The following is a 15,560-nucleotide window of genomic DNA, read 5'->3' as shown; positions in this document are numbered from 1 at the left end:
CCTGACGAAGGAGCAAAGCTCCGAAAGCTTGTGATTTCAAATAAAGCTGTTGGACTATAACCTGGTGTTGTGCGACTCCTTACATTTGTCCACCCCAGTCCATCACCGGCATCTCCACATCATGGCTTCTCACAACTGTAATTGATTCTTTAACCAATAATGCTACACCCCTCCTTTTTTATCACCCACTCTATCCTGCCTGAAAACCTCTACTTCTGAGGCCATAGAGAGCTAGGACTCACCTATCAGAATAGCTAGAGTAAAAAAGGGTAAACGTATCTTAAATGCAAGAACCTCACAGAGGTGTTTAAAATATTAAATGGTATAGATAAAGTAAACCTGGAATATGATTTCAAATTAAGTTTGAGCTAGTAGGACCAGAGGACATAAATTCAAATAAGTAAAAACAAAATTTAAAAACAGACACGGAAGAATTTTTTATTCAAAGGGTGATGATTCTTTAGACAAAGTGGTACAGCCAAAGATGTTCAAAACATAGTTGCTTCCTAGGCTGGAAAGGTTAGGGTACTAGAGGACAAGGTTTGAAGGCCATTGTGACCTTTTCTCAACCATGGCTCTTTACGTTCTTGTGTAAGACGAGCAGTGATTAAATCACAATGAGGAGATATAGCCACACTTGGATAGTGGGTGGAAGAAATGGTGTGTTTCCATCACTGATAAGACTTGTCAATATATCTCAACAGTTATTCACTTAGTAAGGTTTTCTATCAATTCTCCGCATTCAGCTCCCATTTTTTGGCGATTACAGCTGATCTACATGGGTGCAAGTAAGTGGTTTGAAAAGCTGGTGGAAGCGTGGGAATTCTCAAGAAACCTGGGCTCCATTTATCACCATTGGCCGTTTTGGTGTTCTGCAAAGCCTACATTAATCTAGTGATGGAATACTGGAACCCATATTTGTTATAAACGTGTAGATCATGTTTATCATTTTTAAGCAGAATTTAAATGATGGTTGCTGATTAAGAAGAGCTATTTGATGCTAAATCAGAATGGTTTATGCATTTGAATTTCTAACGACTGCATCAATACAAATGCAGGAGTTCCCTGGAAGCTGCATGAGCTCCACTTGCATATGTATATATTTGCATCATTGATGGTGACACTGTATTTATGAATTCTAATAACATTAAGTTTCTGGGAAAAAGAATTGAGCATCACCCACACCCCAAGAACAAAAAAAAGCCAGGACATTGAAAAAGCATAGTAGTTCCTCTGAAAATCTAATGACATGAAACTCATGTGAGATTCTTCTTGAGGGATAAGGCATGATAAGAGACGTTAATACCAAAAGTGAAGAGAGGATAAAAAGCAAAGGATTCGCCATTCATAGACTGTTTATCTCCAGAGCTATTTCTTGGGAAGAATATATATCCCATTATTGCCCATTGAATTTGTGCAATATATTGCACACTTCAGTACTTGTTGCATGATCTGTGCTTCATGGGCCCGATATTAGCACCCGCTATCGGGTGCGTTCCTGGCGGGGGGGCTCCGAAAATCGGGGGTCCCGGAGCGGGTCGGGAGCCTGGCTCCAACCCGCCCACTTCCGGGTTCCCCACAGACGCGCTGTCGTGCGTGCGCAGCCCCCTCATGTGGGACTCCCGCAGGCAATTAAAGCCGGTGGGGTGCCACTTGACAGTATTTATTGTGCTATTTCAGGTCGTTAACAGACCTGATTAAGGGAATATGTCAGGAGGGGTGGGATTTTAGAAACAACTGGGACTGTTTCCCTTACTGGGGGAAACACTCCTAGTTGAAATGGACGTGTTGCAGCTATCAGCCTGTGGCAGCTGCAAAGATCCATTTGACAGGTGGGGATGGGAGACCCTCACTCATTGCAGGAGGCCACTCTGTCACTTGAGACAAAGTTTGGCCTCCACCACCCTCCTCCTAACAATCAAATTCACCAACTTGCACACTTACCCCGGGGTCCAGACACATGTACCTACCTTGCGGACTCCCTCGGATGTACATCTTCCGGATGGGGGCCGCCGTAGCTGCAGTCATGACTTCCTCGGAGGGCGAACAGCACCATCAGCCTCGCCGGCCATGTCGTCCACCTCTGACACGTGGCGCTGCATAACACAGTGCTGTGACATATCCACCTGCACAGCAGGAGGGAGGGCAACCGCAGAGAGAGATGCGTCGCAGAGGGCACTACCCTCGCCACAGGGTCCACAGACCGAGGCTCAGCTTCCTGGACCTCTCTGAGCAGCAGTGCACACGGAGGCTCAGAGTCACTCGACATGTAGTCATGGACATCTGCAGCCTCCTACATGCCGAGCTGCTCCCGGCTGGCCCGAGCACCATCTTCTTAACTGTCACTGTCAAAGTCACCACTGCCCTCAACAACTTCTCCTCCGCATCCTTCCAGGGTGCCACCGGGGACATCGCCGACGTCTCTCAGTCGTCTGCACAAAAGAGCCCTGAAAATACACCTACACCCACTCTGCAGTGACACAATGGGTGGCATCAGTTGTGGGTCTTCATTGTGATCCTCCGGAAAGCGCATTATTGCACAAACCAGACAAGATTCGCAAAGACGTGGCAGTAGTGGTGCCAATATAATACGTGATGTGAGTTAGTCAGAAATTCAATATAAGTAAAAACCATGACAAACCCTCAAACACCCTTGTGCATCCCCTTCATGCTCACGACACGTTTGCCTTATGCTTCCTACTACACATATGTGATGCATGCCCTGTGGCTGCAGCACAGGTAATGGCAGGTTGAGTGCGGCTGACCGTGAAAGAGATGCATCAGAGGGAGAATATGAGATAGAGCCATGAGATTGTATGAGGATTGGGTTGAGTGGTAGTGGTGGGATGAGTACTGGCGAGGTGAGTAAGTGCAGGTGAGATGAGGATGAGCTTTGAGTGGGTGTGAGGAGTGATGTGATAGAGTAGTGTTGGCAATGCAGAAGGAGATGTGGGGTGGGGGCGGTGATATGGCAGATGGAGTGTAGGGGAAAGAGTAAGTGTACTCACTTTGGCTGACCTACTTAGGTCATTGCAGCGCCTCCTGCACTGTATGCAGGTGCGCGATATGTTGGTGGTGCTGGTGACCTCTGCCACCTCGCGCCAGGCCTTCTTGGTGGCGGAGGCAGGCCGCTTCCTCCCGTCCGCCAGGGGGAAGATCTCTGTCCTCCCCCTCCTCCTCCTCACCCCATCCAAATGATACCTGGAGTGAAGCATCATTAAACCTGGGAGCAGCCTTCCCCCTGGGATGCTCCATGCTGAACTTTTTCCTATTGCAGCATCAGTCAGTGGAGGACTGCCCCTTTAAATAGAGCTCCTCCAGCTGACAGACCTTACTGTGCATGCGCAGTCAGCCCGACGCGCAGCTCAGCAGCGGGCGACCCGGAAGACCAGGTAAGTGGATCCAATTAGGCTGCGATCGCACGTGGGGCAGACTGATTTCACTGGGCGCGTTACCCAGTCGCCCCACCCCGCCGCAAACCCACAGCCCTTCTAATATCGAGCACCATGTCTCTAATTAAATCTAAATGAATTAATTATTGTAGTCTGTAGGAGTTTAATATCTGTCAATTCAAAGTGTGGTAGCATAAGATTAGATTTATTCCAGTAAACAGGTTATTGCAAGTAGGTTAATTGTTAATCCTCAGGTCATCTACCTCTATGAAGGGCTGCGTCCAGATTTTCGGGGATTAAGTCTTGAACTGTATGAATACATTGAGAGCAAAAATTGTTTTCTGCAAATCCAAAGTTACAATATTCTCGGAGTCAGTTGAGGCCAAACCTATTTAGAGGATGGTCTACTCCATGCTGGATTCTATTTGCTACAGTATTAGATGTGGTCAGGGAGTCAGTCTTGTAAAAGATTATAATTTAAGCAACACCATAAGTGTTGCCAGTGCTTAAACCAGTCCTCTGATGTTATGCCAAGTACAGAAGTCCTGGTGAAACCGCAGCTTGGCATTCAATATCAGTCCAAAAGGTCTGCTTAGAGTATCAGCAGTAAAGCTTTATACTGCTTTTCATTCTTCCTCATTCTTTGAATGACACCTATTTTGAGCTTCCTTTTTGTATGTGTGTTACAATGAGGACATTAATCAGCTGCTGCTATCTACTTTCAAAAGAATTTCAAAATCCCAGAAGGAGGCATATATATATAAAGTGGGATGAGAAAAGAACACTGCCATGCACCCAGTATGGTGCCAAACTCTTAAACTGACAGTGCCCCCTTAGTTTTTCCATCATTTTGATGACACTTTGATTTCTATCAAAGCATGAAGATGACCAATGTCGATAATCTAACATTATGATGGAAATATATAATAATTCTAATAGAGTAAATTGAATCTTAATAGCAGTCAACTGCCCTGTTACATATTAATTATCTATAAAGCAAACAGTTTTCCTCATTTTGAAAATGGTTGCATTTGTCTTGTGTGATTATCTTTTTTAGAAGACTAGAGGGCAATTGTATTATAAACACTAATTATTAAGGACAAACAAACCCTTTCCTTCAATGGAAGATAGAGCTGCCATCTTTGGATTTTCATTGCATTTCATCATTTGCATTTTAGAAGAACTATTTTATATATGATGTATTATACTAATAACAATTTATCATTTGTGTGAAGAAGCTGCTTCATTTAGTAAAAATTGCTATTCCAAACTTATTTTTTTCCTTCTCCATACAGGCTCACGGCTTGAGATTTCCTTCGTCTCACTTGGAGGCACTGAAACAACTTTGGACAGGTGACACTGTTCCTGTGAGAGATCTCAAGGTAGACTCGGATAAAGCTAAAGAAAATCTTGCATTGTGTTTGTGGACAGAAAATTTAATTGAAGTGAGCTAAGTAAAATGAACTATCATTTGAGTTGGCTCGTTGTAGTTTGAGTGCCTTTTACTGTTCTATATGACAATAAAAACATGGAACTGAATGTCTGCTTTATGGAGTGTTCATCTTACTGCAAGGATGTACAGTATTTGCAAAAAAAATTCCAAAAGTTACATGGCATGTATAGGAAATAAAATTAATATATCAGCTTCACATATTCATGTGTTTCAGTTGATGCACATGTTGACTGTTTTTTCAGTACCATTATTATGCAGTCCATGATGTAATACTGAGAAAATATGATTTTCTAGTCCTATCCTCCATATAGAATATATCCCTTCATTGTAGAAATCACACTGCTTATACATCTGCCACTTTTTTTTAACGAAAATACATATGTATATGTTTTACCAACATTTTCTATCGATTGCTATTGTTTAGATCAAAAAATTTTAGATACCTGTTGGATATGACATTTAACCAATGAGACGAACTAACCAAAAACTAATTGGGTGAAATGTTTAAGAATGAAATTGAAAATACAAAACTTGCGCCAACCAAATTTCTGTATCCCTACAAAAAGCTCCACTGTGGAAAACACAGGAGCTGAATCCTTAATTAGAACACACTAGATGGATCCCATTGGGATTGCAATGTTCTATTGATAATGTCAAAATGTAGCTGTAAAATTGTTGATAGACAGCAGTGTTTACTGCAACCTGTGCTTGCCTTTGGTACTGACCTAGATGCTTAATCCAGGTGACTCATTGCAACAATATTTGTTTAAAACCTAATGTTTCATACCTTTAACATGCTTGGAATATGCGAACTTCCTGAAGATGACTGAATCTTTAGGAGAACCTGTTTCTCAGGGTGTGTACGCCTAATTTTGTTAAGAGAAGAATCCTGAAACGTTAAACCTGTCTTTGCTCAAAGCTTGCTTACATAACACATCTACCATTAGTGATCTAGTTCAGTAGTGCTCAAAGTTTTTCAAGGTGGCCACTTTTCCAGGCTTCGTTGAAATTTTCTGTCTCTCTCACACTTCTAGTTCATAGATTTTTAAACTGAGCTCTGGATCCTGGGATTTCTGCAAAAATGTCCTGGGGGTCTGAGGTCATCAGATTTCTATCCATCTGTGGCCAGGCATACCACATGCCACAAGCACTGTCTTGAGAATTCTGTATTCTATTTTTTTTTGCATTTGTGGACATAGTGTGTTTCTGTTGCTGTCTTTTAATAAAAGAAACATTTATTGCAATTATGACGCTGTTTTCCTTGGGTAGCTGACATTGACTGTTAGAAAGTAAGATAGGTGGTCTGTGGGAGTGCATCAATATTTTCAGGGTGGCCCTAGTTAGAAAAGTTTGAAAACCACTGTTCTAACTAAAGGAGAATAATACTGGTCTGTCTGCAGCAAAAAAAGTTTGTATATATGTTTTCTTTTTCTTTCTCCCTTCACTTTTGATTTTCTCTAACCATCCTCTTCCTCCACTTCTGATTCTTCCTCCATCTCCTCCTTCATGCATGTCTCTCTGCTTCAGGTTTCCCTTTCTCTTCATTTCTTTCTCTTCTTCAGCTGCCCTGTCCTCCTCCTTCCACTTTTGTGTGTATCTTATCCATCCATTTTTGTTTTTCTCTTTTCTCCAGTTTTCATTTTCCCTTTTTAGCCACCCTTTTCTTACCCCTCTCCTGATTGACTCTGCAATATATTTTCTCTTATTTCCTGCAGCATTCGTACTGCTGCATGAGGAGATTCTGGTGGTGAGTAGGGAGCGGTCACTGTAGGAGCACAACTAGTGTTAGTGAGAGGAGTGTTGTAATGTAGGAAGGGTTGGCATGAGCCCTAGGAGAAGGAAATAAATTCCATGTCTCCTGAGAGGAGTATGCATGAGTCACTTGTACTACAGCTAATTAGAAGGAAGCAGTGCAGCCTCACCATGGTACCAGTATGGTGTGTAGTTTGCAACAGCGTCCCACCTTTGTCATTACTTTTAGGCTAGAGTTTGCCTGAGATATGCGTAACATGGATGAAACACCAATTAAAATAGAATTTTGTGTGGTTACCATGATCATGAATGTGCTTAGGGTGACCAGTTAATACTGCTGCCAGTTCTAGTTACTTATCGCTGATGCAGTGGACTTTACCAAGGCAGTAGCTGTACTAGCAAATAGCTTCAGATTCTACATAAAGGCCATGTTTAATTTGAATAAGTTGACTGGTCCACTGAGAAAATATAACAGCTGGTGACTGTTTAGCCAAGAAAATCAGAGAGGCTCCCTGGTTATGTATTTATATTTTAACACAATGCCACAAGAGATTCACTAGTTCCTTTTTATTTATCTTTTTGATAATACCTAAACATTAACTTAGTGACCAAGCACTTCAGCAGCTTTGTATACATTTCTCTTGGACCCAGCTATGGATTTAAAGCGATTTTGAACAACTGCAATAGAGCAGCTCAAATACTATGCTCAAGTATTCTTCTCTGTGTTCTTGAGTTCTAAAAGTGTAAAGAAACTGTAGGCAAGCTATTTGTGAGAATTTTTAAGAATTCTCTATTCCTAGAGAATTCTTAAAAATTGGAGTAGCAAAAATGAACACTAAGTATTATGCAGTTTTGTAACATTCATCCACACATTGATCTATGTATTAATTTATTTTTCTACTGATATGTAGATAGTTTTGATTTAATCCAACAAAAATGCAAATACACGTTTTACTGATTTACAATAATTTTAAAAATCAGTACAAATCATCTTTAATATATAAGCTTTATTATTTGAAGTTATGATTGTAAAAAAAATTCTAAATTGGTAGAAACCCTTTTTTAAAAGCATAAAGTTAAATAGCAAAGTACACGCAGATCAGAGTTTGTCAGTGCAATAGGCTTTTTGTACTGGTACAATGAGCTGAGTATTTTTAAATATAGCTGTTTTGTTTTGGAGCTTTGTAAATTCTGCTTGGATTATGCACAGGCTTCCATTGGAACCTAATATCAATAGGCTTCAGAGTAATGAAGGCCCAGATTATACGGGGAACATCCATGAGCCTTCCTCCTAGACAGTTCTGGTAAGTTTCAACATGGAGCATGATAGAGCTTTGTACATCTCTCTCACTGGCTGCAAAAGCTATAATTTCTAACTGATAGGCTCCAAATGGGGAAAGAACAAGTATAAATGGGATTACTTTTTCTCTCAATTGACCACATTTTACAGTCTGGCTCAGAATCTATTTACAAACAGAACACTGCTGCTGGAATTGTGGTGCACCTCGGTAACTTATTTGGGTTGAACACAACCTGTAAAAATCACAATTGCCTGAAAGGCATCAGAGATCTGTTTTACTGTTCATGCAGGGTTGCATTGCCTTGATTGATCTGTCCAAACAATATTAAGATTTTTCCTTTTATCATTTGTTTTTCTTATCTCAGCACTTCAATGTCCCAGAACTGTGTCTGTTGTTGCTGTTCTGGCATGTTTAAAAGGATGTGGTCCTTGTCATAGAAATCACCACCTGAAAAACAAAAATTGTCCAGAAGTAATAAAATTGTGTTTGTGCGCAGTGAAAAGCAGTGTTAGATAGCTCATGGCTTCTCAGTTACAAAGGTGAGAGTTTCTATCTAGTAGTTTCTTTGTAAGCTTCCAAAATGTAGTAACATTTTTTTCTTAACCCTTTGCGTCAAGCCATCAACTTGTCTCTTCAGGATATAATTGCATTTCTGGGGCCAACGGTGAGATATTGGGCCAGAATTCGCTCCCAAAATAACGGCGAAGCCCAACAGCTCGCTCAGTTTTTAGTGGTGAATTGAAGGAGCAAGTCCCCACTTTTGCACATGCGCAGTAAAACGCGGAAATCGTGAACTTGGTCCTAGTGATTCGCCAGCGATATGATACTGCTTCGAATTAAAGGGCCATTGCACGCTGCAATCAGGGAAATCATTGAAAAAGTGCAAACTTGCTTATCTGCCCAGCTGAAAAGTAATTGATTATGCCACCAAACAGGTACACTTAAAAATACCAGGTCTAAACTAAGTTTTAAAAGCATGGTTAATCTTAATGACTGCCAAACAACTAAAAAATTAACTTTGAAAAATGTGGAATTTCATATTACTCCTTATTTTAATAGTTTTTGGTCATTAAAAAAATTTAAAGATTAAATTTTTTTCCCTTCTGTCTCTAATTTAATTCAATTATTTCTTTGGCTTTTTTATTTTAAAAAATTGTAAATTTTTTATTTACAGTGACACCCAGAATACTAACTTTAAATGAATGAGGTCTGCTTGCCTGCTTGAGCAATGCAGCCGGAACCTGTGGGAGTGACTTCTCCTCCTGACAGATTTTGTGGTCGTGTCTTCTCCTCACAGACTTTTCCAGCCACGCGGCAACTCACCCTGCGCGTAGGCTGGGTTGATAGCGCATATTTTGTTTAAAGTTCGAATTCAAGCAATTTGACGCCACAGAACCTGCAGTAAGTTTCTTTGTTAATTAAATTTGTAGGAGCTGCGATGAACATTGCCTTGCCGCCCTGTGCAATTTCTGGTCCAACCTATTGAGCAATTTTCAGTTTGGTGCTACAAAAACAAGCCAAAAGTGATCCTGATGTTATGGTTGGCAGGAGAGACCTCTGCGCATCTGTGCTTACATGCATCTGCAGAGCTCCATTTACAGGCATTTTTTTTAAAGTTGGGAAAGTACTGATGGTAGTGTTTGATTTCCTGTAACATTAAAAAGATTTGATGCTAAATTTATAAAGTGCTCAACAGACCCAGTAAACACTTTCTAAATCTGGCATCACACCCTATTAGAGCTGTACTCCACTAAACAATGTGAGGCGGCTTCATGGAGAAGGTCTAGCTTAGCTTTACTGTGCTCAGGAGCCCTTCTCCCAAGTTATGCTACCATTTCCATGTAAATGTATACCTGACATTGTTTTGCATTGATATGAAAGTGCCATTATAACTGCAGCCTGAATTTTAAGCAAACTAGAAGGAGTGGTGTTTCTGTCACTGTTATAATGGAAATTTTCTAGTATTTTCTTCAGATTTGACTTTCTTTAAATTCAGATACGGTGGAAAATTAAGTTTCCTGTTTCTTTAAATAAACAAATATGTGTTACCTTTAATATCAAGTCGCAGATTGAAATCAAGACAAGGGGAAATAGTTCCATTCCTGTTGATGTTCCATTTCTGATGAATACGCCCATGCTCTGTCCAAAGATTTACTTTTGTTCCAGCTTTTCCATGACCACCGATAACGTCTATGCATGCAAAGTTAGCCTGTAAGCAGAATGGAGTATTGCTTTTGTTAGTTAATTTAGATCTGGTTAATTTAGGATATTAAGTGAAAAATTGGTCTAGCTTTTTTTTAACAATGCTGATAAATTATTGCATAACATATTCCCTCTATTCATGTGTATCGTGTGTAAATGATTGCATTTTGTTCATTTTGGCTCTTTTTTTATTTTGTTCTTGGGAAACAAGCTGTTGCTTGATTAGTCTGTGAGACAGCTTTCCCAACAGTTCTCAGATGCTGGTGAGAAGGACTTTGCAGGGTCAATATGTCCTGATGTGATGCCTGGGTCTTTGCCGATATTTCTGAGTGTTCTGTTTTGTAGTGATTTTACAATTGAGTGGTCTGCTAGGCTGCTTCAGAGGACATTAAGAATCAGTCGCATATTGTGGGTTTGGACTCACCTGTATACTAGACTGGCTGGACTGACAGGTTTCTTTCCCTAAGGACATTAGTCAACCAGTTGGGTTTTTATGGCAGTCTGGCAGCTTTCATGATCACTTTTCTGGTGCTTGCTACAAATTACTAGATTTATTGAATTCAATTTTGCTAACTTGCCTCAGTGGGATTTGAACTCATGACCCCAAGCTTGTTAATCCAATACCATAATGGGTGTCAGCTCAGTGATAGCACTGTCGCTTCTGAGTCAGAATGTTGTGGGTTCAAGCCCCACTCCAGAGACTTGAGCACAAAATCTAGGCTGACACTCCAACGCAGTACTGAGGAAACTCTTTCTGATGAATCCATGGCCCAGAATTTGCTGTCAAAATAACATGAGGCGAATGGCGCACACCGTCATTTATGCGCAAATTGCACAGCAACTTCTGGCGAGGGCAGATGCGCGGTTAAACGTGGAAATCCAAAAGTTGCTGTCCGAGATGCACCCGCTTGCCATTAGCTTCTCGAAAATGGAATCTCACTGTTTGCCTCACCATTCAAATGCTTTGAATGGCAAAAAGTCCCTGTATTTGCACGGTAGATACGAACTAAACTCACCACAAAGTCAAGTCATTTCAAGTCTAAGTACCCTTTTAATGACATGGTAAGTGTTAATTACTGCCAGTCAACCCCTCTGGCACTGAAAATTAACTATTGCAAGTGTCGCATCTCACTCCTTCAGGTTTTAATTGTTGGAGATTTTTTTTAAATTTAAAATTCAGATTTTTTTTTACTTTTTCTTTGTCTCAACTGTCTTCAACTTTTTAAATCAGATACCCTCAAGGAACATCCTTGTATTTAATCACCCTTGTTGATAACTAATTCACATTGATTAGATACTTTGTGAGTGATCAATAATCAGTTCTTCTTCACATTTACTAATAGTAAACCCAAAATAGTAAATAGTCATTGTGTATCCATCTTTTACATTTCCTCTTCTAATGTGCATTATCTTACATTTATCCAGATTAAATTCCATCTGGCATTACAAAGAATAGTACAGCACATAAACAGGCTATTTGGCCCAACAGGTCCATGCCGGTGTTTATGCTCCACGTGAGCCTCCTCCCACCCTTCTTCATCTAACCCCATCAACATATCCTTCTATTCCCTTCTCCCTCATGTGTTTATCTGGCTTCCCTTTAAATGCACCTATGCTAGTTGCCTCAACTACTCCTTATGGTAGTGAGTTCCACATTCTAACCACTCTCTGGGTGAAGAGGTTTCTCCTGAATACCCTATTGGATTTGTTAGTGACTATCTTACATTTATGGCCCCTAGTTCTGGTCTCCCCTGCAAGTGGAAACACCTTCTCTACGTCTACCCTATCAAACCCTTTCATAATCTTAAAAACTCTATCAGGTCACCCCTTAGTCTTCTCTTTTCTAGAGAAAAGAGCCCCAGCCTATTCAATCTTTCCTGAAAGGTATAACCTCTCAGCTCTGGTAGCATCCTAGTAAATTTTTTTTGCATCTTCCCCAGTGCCTCCATATCCTTTTTATCGTGTGGAGACCAGAACTGTTCATAGTACTCCAAGTGTGGTCTAACCAAGGTTCTGGACAAGTTTAGCATAATTGTCTGCTTTTCAATTCTATCCCTCTAGAAATGAACCCCAGTACTATGCTGTTTTTTATGACTTTATTAACCTGTGTCGCTACTTTTAGTGATTTGTGTATCTGTAACCCTAAATCCCTCTGCTCCTCTACCCTGTTTAGACTCTTATTTTCCAAGCAGTATGTGGCCTCCTTATTATTCCTACCAAAATGTACCACCTCACACTTATCTATATTGAAATTCATTTGCCAATTACATGTCCATTCCTTAGCCTATCACTTTATTCACCCAGATCTCTGAGTCCTCTAAATCTCCTTTACATTAGTCACGTGGCTACTTAGTGTCATAAACAATTTTTATGATATAAAGTAGATGTATCCTCCTGTACTAGTGTCTTCCCCCTTCATTCTGCTGCCAATAGGCTCAGTATCATGACCATCAGTTCTTCATCCAATAAAAGGGAGAGTGGACTGGCTGCATTAAGGGAGTGATTCCCTAACCCCTTCAAGCAAACTGAAAAAATTAATAAGTGATTGCAGTAAGAATAAAGTAAATGGCCATAAAGTAAAGAATACAGCTGTTTTGAATCAATTTATCAAATAAATCGATAAAGATACCTAATGCACATTTAAACATAGAAACATAGAAAATAGGAGCAAGAGTAGGCCATTCGGCCCTTCGGGCCTGCTCCACCATTCAAAATGATCATGGCTGATCGTCTAACTCAGTACCTTGTTCCTGCTTTTTCCCCATATCCCTTGATCCCTTTAGCATTAAGAAATATATCTATCTCCTTCTTGAATACATCTAATGACTTGGCTTCCACTGCCTTCTGTGGTAGAGAATTCCACAGGTTTGTTTTCTATATTTTGCGGAAGTCAGCAGAAAAACAAATCCTGAAATACACTGTTGGTTTTTAGGTTTTGAGGTATTAGCTGGGTGATTACCAAATGTGTTGGGTAAAATATCCCGTCTAAACCTGCTGGGGATCATTTAAGGCAACAATAACACATTAATATTGCTGCATAAAACATTGAATTTAGATTTAGTCATTAAATTATCTGCTTTATAATGATTTAATGTGGCTTAAATAGTTAATTTTAATCATTTCAGTAATCAATAGAATTGGCAAAGTAATTGGCTGGCACAGCCTTACAGACCAAACGATGTATGTATTAACAGCCCACTGCCACTTTATCTCTGTTAATATGTCAGAGTCTTTGCATACCTGGATTTAGTTTCCAGCTAGCAATAAATACTACACTTCATACTTTTAGTAACTATTTCATCAGCCAGTCAACTTTATTTTTCACCAGGTCTTATGAATTTCTCTAATGTATAATTCATCTCAGAGCATTACGTATTCAGAGAATTAGAGACATTACCTTGGATTTAATAAGTCCATTACAATAAAACCAAATCTGTGTAGGTTTACCATTGTAAGGACAGACAGATAATTTAGATCTCCTAGGATTTTCTGAATCTCCACCAACTGTCACAAATGTCCCTGTGGCCCTGTTTTTGATTGTGAAGTAGACTGTAGGCTGATGGAATAAGAACAAGAGGGTGCATTTGTTAGTAACTTCGCATTGTTACCGGTCAGAAATTTCCATTGAGAATTCTATCTGGCATTTAACTTTGTACTGCTATCAATCAGACATTGACAAATATAACTTTATCCATTATATGGTCCAGGAGCAAGGTTTGAAGAACTTATTAAAGAAATTCGGTCAAATTACATAAAAATACATTTCCAACAAAGCTCCATAATGCATCCATAAAGTCCTCCCACTTTTTGGAGGCGCTTTTTCCTCCCTCACCTTTCATAGAAACACTCCTTGCTCATTCATAGATACAGGATGCATTCTTTCACTCTCTTTCCCCCCCCCCTCCATTTTAGTGCTTGATTAGCTTCAAATGAGATTTACTGAGGATAATGTAGTGTTTAACCTATCTGTATTCTTAGATGTCAACAATTTTTCACATACGTTAAATTTCTTTGCCACAAATACTTTTCCCTTTCAGCTATGAAGATAAGGTTTGGCTTTCTCCAAATCAAAATTAATACATTTGATTTTTTTCAGTGCAGATATATTCTTGGCCTTTCTTCCAGGAAAGAAAAGAAACACTGGTCGAAGGTTAGGTTTTGAAGCCTTTGAAGGAAGGGATAGCGGTAACAAGATGGAAGGGTTGAGGGAGAGAGTTCCAGAGTATGGGCCAAAGCAGCTGATGATTCTGCCATTAAAAGTGGAGTGAAAGGAGGGCAGAGTCTAGAAAAGTGGAGATTGCACCCTATCCACTCTACTTTCATCAGCTTTCTGTGCCTCTACCGATACCCCAGTGGTGCAGATTGAGATGAGCAAGCCTGGTTTTGCTTTCCCAACCCACACAATCAGGTGCTGGATTTTTAGGGAGGACGACTCCCTTTGTGGAACTGACTAGGGTGAATTGTCTGCAACACCCAGTGTTGACAGAGACCATCCCCCAAGAGGTAGGGGAACCTCGCACTCCTTCCTTGGTTACATTGGGTGACACTGGATTGAGCACAGGGCACTGGTCACCTTCAGAACCATTTGTCTTGGGAGAACTTCTCTCTGGGCTCAGAACCTAATTCTGTGGGTTCCTTCATTGAGGACAGTTACTGTCACTTTGAAAGGAGCCCAGATCTTTGATGTTTTTTATGGAAATAATGAAGAAATGGTGACGATAATATGATACTGATATATAATGTGAATCTAGCAATCTCTTGCATCTCAGTAGTATCCTTATATTCGACTGTGTCTCTATTTCTCGAATCTGTTCCTCTCTATATGTGTTTGAAGTATGTTATTTACTCCCTTTGCATACTTCTCAGGAAGAATGGATTGTAAATTTTAAATTAAAATTAAATCAAGTGAAATGCACTGCAAATGGATTCAGCCTTCTAAAATAAAAACTGGAGCGCCCAGATTTAGCCACGTGACAAATAACAGTTGCTTGCAGTATTGTATGTAAAATATGAAAGATATAAAAGAAAAGCTTATAAATGAAGAAATTAAACATTGAAACAGTGCTGAGTGGCATCTCCAGAGTAATAGCTTGTGAGGTCAAAAATAAATGGAAGTTAAATGATATAAATAAATGAATAGTAAATTAAATTAAAATTGAAAATTTGTTCAAAATGTAATAATTTGAGTAAAAGTTTTACTGTCACAAACAGGTCAATACTCATTAATGGCTGTCACCTTTCTGGCACACTTGAGAACATTGTAAGCAGTTATTTTGAGGTGTGGGTCACATGGTTCCTGTGGATCAATCATATTGCTGCCTGTGATTCCCACGAACGAAAGGGCGATGGTCACAATTTTACTGTGGCCCAATAAGATTGTTCTAGAACAACATGGTTTCTCGAAAATGATGAAGCAGCTTTTTGGAGGACTATGTTATATGCTTCCCATGGACCAATAAA

The 15,560-nt window shown here is 39.9% G+C and overlaps 2 protein-coding genes across 4 annotated transcripts in view; one reads left to right on the top strand and one right to left on the bottom strand.

Annotated features, from left to right (window-relative positions):
* Window positions 1–4,931, top strand: part of riox2 (ribosomal oxygenase 2) — a 39,187-nt gene extending 34,256 nt beyond the window's left edge. For all 3 annotated transcript variants that reach the window (XM_067992846.1, XM_067992847.1, XM_067992845.1), the window contains exon 10: window positions 4,688–4,931. In XM_067992846.1, coding sequence (XP_067848947.1) covers window positions 4,688–4,846 — 159 coding nt within the window. In that variant the 3' untranslated portion in view covers window positions 4,847–4,931. The remainder of the gene's footprint in view (window positions 1–4,687) is intronic.
* A 2,653-nt stretch (window positions 4,932–7,584) lies between these two features.
* LOC137326834 (very large A-kinase anchor protein-like) overlaps window positions 7,585–15,560 on the bottom strand; it is a 68,944-nt gene continuing 60,968 nt past the window's right edge. Inside the window, exons 20-22 of the mRNA XM_067992214.1 lie at window positions 13,498–13,656; window positions 9,948–10,107; window positions 7,585–8,345 (exon numbers count right to left, since the gene is read on the bottom strand). Coding sequence (XP_067848315.1) covers window positions 8,254–8,345; window positions 9,948–10,107; window positions 13,498–13,656 — 411 coding nt within the window. The 3' untranslated portion in view covers window positions 7,585–8,253. The remainder of the gene's footprint in view (window positions 8,346–9,947; window positions 10,108–13,497; window positions 13,657–15,560) is intronic.

This window comes from Heptranchias perlo, chromosome 11 (genome assembly GCF_035084215.1).
Source record: "Heptranchias perlo isolate sHepPer1 chromosome 11, sHepPer1.hap1, whole genome shotgun sequence".
In the NCBI taxonomy this organism is placed as follows: Eukaryota; Metazoa; Chordata; class Chondrichthyes; order Hexanchiformes; family Hexanchidae; genus Heptranchias; species Heptranchias perlo.
Note: the sequence above shows the minus strand (reverse complement) of the source record. Positions and strands in the feature narration are given on the sequence as shown.